The sequence below is a fragment of the Pteropus vampyrus genome, unplaced genomic scaffold, assembly GCF_000151845.1.
Source record: "Pteropus vampyrus isolate Shadow unplaced genomic scaffold, Pvam_2.0 Scaffold67, whole genome shotgun sequence".
In the NCBI taxonomy this organism is placed as follows: domain Eukaryota; kingdom Metazoa; phylum Chordata; class Mammalia; order Chiroptera; family Pteropodidae; genus Pteropus; species Pteropus vampyrus.
Window position 1 is genome coordinate 8033866 of NW_011888848.1, and position 7147 is coordinate 8041012.

Below are 7147 nucleotides of genomic sequence, written 5' to 3' on the forward strand. Positions count from 1 at the left end.
AAGAAACCAACACAGACATACATCAGGAGAAAGATTTACTGGAGAACCTTTTAAAGCTTTTGAGTTAGAGCTGACAGTAAGACATGTACGTAGAAATATCTATCTATCCAGTATCCAACAAGCAGCGGAAAATGTGAACCTAGAACTCAGATGAAAGTTGGATTTAAGACTCACATTCTTAGGACACCGTGGAAAGAGAAAAAGAGAAACCAAAGGCAAGCTTTAAATGCCATCATTTAAAAGTTGGAATACTAGAGTAGATGAGGATCTGAAATAAATAGAGCTGTGTCCCAGAAGCTAAGAAAACAAAGGGTTTAAATGATGAAAAAAGTGATCTTCAATGATGTCAATTGCTGTGGAATTGTTAAATTCACTTGTAACAAGTCATTTGTAACATTTGGGAGCTTTGTTGTTTACCATTTCATCTTCCAGGAATAACTGGGAAATATCCAATTCTTATCACTACGTTTTGGGCTAGAGTTAATTCTTCTTGCTCTCTTGTTAAGGATTGGAGTTGAAGATAAATCGTAAACAAGTTCCCGCAGACCTCATTTTCCTGCCACCAACAGCAGGTCTTTGTTAAATGTGCAAACAAGCAAGGCACCAAACAAAAAATGATATGGGCAGTTCTTACATGCACAGACTTCTAATTCAAGAGCCAATAAAGGTTATCCAATGTCTGCTTATGTTGAGGTGCACCCATAATCGTGAGAACTCCAGAAAGCCCACGGCTCAATTCAACCTAGACAAGATCTTGAGTAGAGCAGTGGGTGGTGGTAAACAGGGGAAAGCCAAAACAGACTAAGAAAGTGGGGTCTGAAACCTATGGACGTGGGACTTGCAATCACGGGCAATCTGCTTGCTGTTCAGTTTGCGACGCCAAATTTTTCATCTAAAATAACAGGTTTTAAGGTAATAGATCCTGCAAAACTAATGAAATTTATACACCCTCTCCGCACAAAAAATGTCTTTTAGCATGCCTTCCTAGGACGGAGTTAAGGCGCAGCAATCTCACACAAACCCGCCCTGGTACAGCCGGTGTCCCGACGCTCTGGTGTCTGCGCAGGCGCAGGAGGCAGCCGCGGAGGGCCGGAGTTGGGCGGGGCGCGACGCACGGCCGCGCGCTCCCAGTTTCCGCAGCACCTTCCCGGAAGTCCCGTGTCACCAGACGTCGGAGGCGTAGGAAGTGCTTCCTGGAGCATAGAAGAGGTCACAAGTCATGTGAGGGTAGCTTTCTGAGGAACCTGCTTCTGAAGTTGTCCTTGAAGGACAGCAGGCAGCCCAGAACTCTGCTGCCCAGAGAACCAGGCGGCCCAGAAACCGGGTAACGAGCCACTTTGCCCGATGTTCAGGCCTGGGCCCGCGGGTGGCAAGGGCGGTGAGCTGGAAGAAGAGAGGACAACCCTTCCCCTTTATTTTGGGCCTTAGACCTTGGGGGCTGGGGAGGCCGAGTTGGCTGAAGTAAGGCATCCCGGCTACCCGTGTGGGCATCTGGGAACTCCGTTTCCCATCGATCTCCCTGCGCCCAGCCCTAGAGCCGCAGACTCATCTCTGACCCTGATGAGAGCTGACTGCGCTTATTAAGGTGGTGTTGGGGAGGGCGAGAAAGCCACGAGCGGAGAGTCACCAGGAGTTTCTTTTTCAGGCGTGGATATTGACCCTGCGGGAGAAAGGGGTTCGTCATGGCGGATGTGAGTTAACACCCTAGCACAAGAGGAAGGAGAGGGTGGGGAGTTTGGAGGAGGCTACTGGGAGGCGAGAGTGGGTTCTTCCCAAGTAGAAATTCGTTTTTGTTTTGGCCCTCCACACCTTTATTTTCTCTAGGATCTGGAGTTAGAGATTAATGTGAATGAATTCTCTGGGGCCCTGAGTTTCTGCCTGGAATTGGGCTGCAGGACACTTAGGTGCCTCCTGCCACAACACAACCCTGCGGGCATAGAGAGGCTCCGAATATTTATCATTTCAATTTTAAATGATGGTTTGCTACTTGGAATCCCTTTTTTTTTTTCCTGCCTAGCCAGTGGTCGTGATGGTTTTCTGGGTTCATTGTAGCATTTTTAGGTGATTTCCAACTGATACCTCTTCACAGCAGTAAAAGCCAAATTCTAAATTTAGGTAACTTAATTGTGCTAGTTAATAGAAACAGCCAGAAATTAATACTAGTACTAATGTTTATATTTTATATCTTGTTACTTTGCTTACATACATCCTGGTTCTAAATATTGAACATGTACTTGTTTCTAAAAACAACTTTAGGAGGTAAGCAGTGTTATCCCTGTGTTATAGATGAGACTGCTGAGGCATAGAAAGATCAAGTAACTTGCCTCAGGTTACACAGCTAGTACTTGTGGAGTCAAGATACCAACCCAAGCAGTTTGGCTCCAGAGTCCATGCGCTTAACTATTACACTAGTCATTCAGTATTAATAGGAATCTGATTTTTCTTTTTAGGTTGCAAGATTATGTGTTTCAACATTAAGCAACTTTTTATGCCTTTATCACTCCATTTTGGGGCGTCTCATTATATTTTCGAGACATTATTCAGGCATAATGAAATCACTAAATATCTATTGAGCATCTGCCTTGCAGTCGTTGCTGTAATAAGGGCTGTGGGTGAAATAAAGATGAATAACGTAGAATTCCTCTCCTTAAGGGTTTGATAGTTTAAGAAAATAGTAGGCAAGTGATCACATATATATACATTATTGTGTGGCAATGCAAAGGAGAGGGATTACATTGGTTTGTGTTTATCAGTAAAGCTTATTTGGAGTATATGACAGTTGAGATTAGCTCTAAATGATGAGAAGCAATTTTTTTAAAAGTGAGATTGAGAGGGAGAATATTACTAGCAGAATGATAGCATAAACAGAATTAGATAGGAAAGAGAGGTGGGTGTGGAGGAGCTATAAGTAGCCCAGTTTAGCTGGGGCTGCAGATAGGTATGAGGGAGTGGTAGGAAGCAGGACTATACACTTAATTGTAAACCATATTGTAGAGAGTCTCGAATGTCTAAAGAATTTTTATGTAATAAACAATGGAAAGCTTTCAAACACTGGTTCTCAACCTCAGCTACCTAGAGAGTCATCTTGGGAACATCTCCAACCCAGGCATCAGGGGGTTTTTTGTTTTGTTTGTTAATGCACCTTATGTGTTATCCATACCTGAAGTTGAAAATCACTGCAATTATGGCTTTTGAGAAGAATAATACCATTATTGGCACTGCGTAGAACTGTATAGAATAGAAATGGGAGATCAGCATACCAATTATGCTAGTGCAAGTCATAAAAAATAAAATGAAAATAAATAAAATGTCAGTTGATAAGGAGAAGAGATCAGTTTAAAAACATTTGACTTCTCGGGTGATTTAAAAGTGACAAATTTGAGATTAGGGTTAAATATTACTCTTAGTGTCACTTGAATAAACGGGCTTGGTAGTGCTATTAGTGGAAACAAGAGATTGAGGAAATCTGAATTTCAGGTGAAACATGATGAGTTGAGATTTTTTTGTGTGTTTAAAATGAGAGCAAAGGTAAACTAGTGGTGACATGAAATAAAATGAATATTTAGGTTTGAAGAATAGTAGGGATTCGAGTTCCAAAACAGTAGATCTAGTTTATCTATGTAGAACTCATAATTGACACCTGGATTGTCAATGAAATCTCCTAGATGAATAAAATAAAATAATTTTTTATTTCTTTCATCCTAATTGTGTTCCATGCTAAACCCTTGTCATACATTGTTATATCTTTAGTCATGTGAGGAAATTGCATTTTAGAGAAGTTAATCAACTTACCAAGATTGTTAAAGTGATGTAAGAAAGTCTGTATGTAGATGTGGAAAGATTCATAATATAATCTCAAGTGAACACAACAGTAGCAGCAGGATGTGAAATAGGAAAAGTATGATCCAGTTTTATAGCTAATATGTATTTGTGTTTCCCATTTTCAGATATGCTAATCACTTTATATGTATCTTCTCATAAACTTTAAACTTTAAAAACAATATTATGACATCGATTCTATTATTATCCCTACTTAACAAATGAAACTAAGGCTTAGAGAAAAGGGTTAGTTAACTAGCTCCAAGTCACAAAACGTGTCAAAATTAGAAAAAGTAAAACACAAGAAAGGTTATGAATTATGATTTAAGATACCTGAAATATGGCTAGGACAGGCTATAAAGAGCTAGTGCAAGGCATATTATTATTATATGATTTATTTTTATATTCTCTTTCAGGACCTAAAGCGATTCCTGTATAAAAAATTACCAAGGTAAAAAATTGCTAATTCGTTACAATATAAATTCTATATAACATTTTGTGTAGCATTTTATTTCTAGCTATTTTAGACTAACACTGTGTGTATATTATGCTATTACTTTTCACTTTCAAATACCTAACATAACATAATTTGCAGATAAATAACATGAGATCTAGAGAAGTTACAAGACTTATACCAGCTTAAATGTCAAGTGGATGCCAGAGGACTATAAATTAGATTTCTTGCCACTTTAGAGTTCTTTCAAATATACTATCATAGCAGTTTACTGGATTATACTTTGAAGTAGAGTAATTTTGGGGGAAAAAAACCTAAGAACTTGTCTTTATTTTTTAATAATGACTTTAAGACCTAATTTTTGAGTCTGCAAAACCCCAAAATGTTAGATTTAGACAACATTTTATACTTGGAAAACTCATAAGGCTTTCTTTTGCCTGCACACAGTCCATTGGATGTAACATTTTATAAATTAGGCTTTTGTATCGAGGACAGGAAACTTCATATTAGAAAATTTACTGATCGAAATGACGTTGCTTTAGTTTAATTAAAATTCACATTTAGTTTAGTGTAAAATGATACCTTGGAGTTAAGGACATGAAAGAGAGGAATATAATTTGAGACATTCATTTCCACATTCCAGAATAACTGAATAACTGGTGAGAGACTACAGTAAAATATATGCCGAGGTCTTTTTATTTCTTTTTAAATTTCTTATCTTCCAAATCTTTGAAATTTAAAAAGGTTTTAGACATCAGTTTATTTCTGTAGGTAGAGGGAAAAACCTTGTTTGGATTTTTTCTTGAATTGTTTGGTGTGGCTTTTGCTGTTGACTTGTGCCTTTACTCTGATTACAGACCACTGGTGATTGATGATATTATCTTTTATTTTTAATTTATATATTTTTTTCATATCAAGAATAAAACACTGTTGAGGTATTAAATAATTACCATTGATTTTATGTTAATGCAATACTTAAATTTAATTTTACTCTTTTTCTCTTAATATTGACAAACTAAAGACCAGCTGCTGATTTCTGTTCTCGACCTTATGATCAGCAATACAGGCAGTCCTAGCTTTGCACAGTGCTGCAGGGCCATAGCAATGACTACACAAGCTGAAATTGTCCAAAGCAATTTTTGTAATCAAAGGGAAAAATTAGCTTTTTTTTGTGATCTTTAAAAGTTTTTGTCAAAACATTGAAATCTCTCTTGTTTGTTATATTTAGGGGACTGGAAACAAATACTAAAACTAGTACTTGCTTAATTCACTGTAACTTAAAACAGTAGAAACATTGAGAATTAAGAGTGTTTATTTCTTTGTAAAAAACTTACCAAGAGTAGTTTGAACAGTGTTTGCCTACCATGTTTCTTTTCATATACCTTAAGATGTATGAAAGCTGTATCTTTAAGATAAAGAGCAGGCATCTTTTCTATGCTTTGGCAAATTGGCATACTCCTTTTTAAGTTTGGATCAATGTCCAACTTTTTGTCCTTTAGGCTTTCAATGTTGTAAAATGTCTCAAGAGTTCTTTTATGTGAGATTTTTTTGCCAGTGTCACTTCCTCTGAGATATCATCATCCTTTTCATCACAACCACTTTTCTCATTTATGTCAATGTCTGCCTTCACTAAGTTCCTCTGGCTGCACATCTCGTTCCAGGCAGTGATAATGTCAATATTTCCTCAGCCAGCTATTTGTTAACTCTGCTTTCTATTTAGATTTCACTTTCAGCATTATCACTTTTCATTTCTTTGCTGTATTTCATCTTTATTGGCCTTATTTCAGTTATTTTTTAAATATCACTGAAAGATGAGCTAAAGCTATATACTTTGCTCTCACGTAAACTGAGTAACAGATGCTCAGTGACCAGTCACCAATATACTTTGAAAGAAGTGATGTGACTGGTTAATGATCACAATGCCTGTCTGTTATTTATAGCCATTTACATAGTGACTTGTGACCTGAAGAGTTAGAGAAGTCTGTACTTTATACACTTATTCAGTTAATATACCATACTTATTGAAATTTGACCTGGGCTGTTGAGGGGGAGTGGTGTTATTTAATTAAACTGACAACTGAAATGTGTTCAAATTAGAAGTACAAAAATGAGGGCTTTCTATATTAATCTGTATTTACCTTGTTGGGCATAGTATATTGAAAGACTGCTAAAATTGGTGATGGTGGAGAAGTGGAGAAATACCACACTGGAGACAAAATAGAGGAACAGAAGCATAGTTGATAATTGTTAAAATGATATTTGTAAAAACAATGAAAATCTTTTCGTGATGGAAGGAAAGGGATTACTACCATGTGTTTTTTTTTTTTTCATGACTGAGACCAGATTAATTTCCTATTCATGACCATTTCTTGAAAGTCAGCTTATTGAATCCTAAAAGAATGAAGAAATAATGATGTTGAACACTTATAAAGAAAAGTAGTACAATATACACTTTGATTCGTTGCTATATATATGTAAAGTTAAGGGATTAGGATGCAGGCAGCCTGGCTTCAGAGCTTGTGGGCCCATGCTTTTATAATCGTTTGACTGCTGTGCCTCTCAACAACCAACTCAGACAGCTACAGATGTTAATATATGTGGTTTTGTTTTTTTCTCCAGCAAGTTTAATTTTTAGACTTGTATTTTAAAATCTAGTTGTGACCCAAATCAGTCTTAGGCTTTAATAGTTAGAACTTTATGTGTTTTAAAATAACCAAATGTTTCATCATTATATGACTAAAACTAAGTATGATGTCTTTGAATACTAATATAACATTTACTTTTGGAATAAAAACACTTGTTTTAGCAAGCTTTAAGGTTTAGATTTCTGCAGACTATTTCATGAAAGTTAATTTATTCCATGTGTTTTTTTTT

General features: G+C 36.8%; 1 protein-coding gene across 1 annotated transcript in view; it reads left to right on the forward strand.

Annotated features, from left to right (window-relative positions):
• The first annotated feature begins 1130 nt into the window (after positions 1–1130).
• LAMTOR3 (late endosomal/lysosomal adaptor, MAPK and MTOR activator 3) overlaps positions 1131–7147 on the forward strand; it is a 13149-nt gene continuing 7132 nt past the window's right edge. The window contains exons 1-3 of the mRNA XM_011361523.2: positions 1131–1324; positions 1646–1691; positions 4236–4270. Of these exons, the coding sequence (XP_011359825.1) occupies positions 1683–1691; positions 4236–4270 (44 nt within the window). The 5' untranslated portion in view covers positions 1131–1324; positions 1646–1682. The remainder of the gene's footprint in view (positions 1325–1645; positions 1692–4235; positions 4271–7147) is intronic.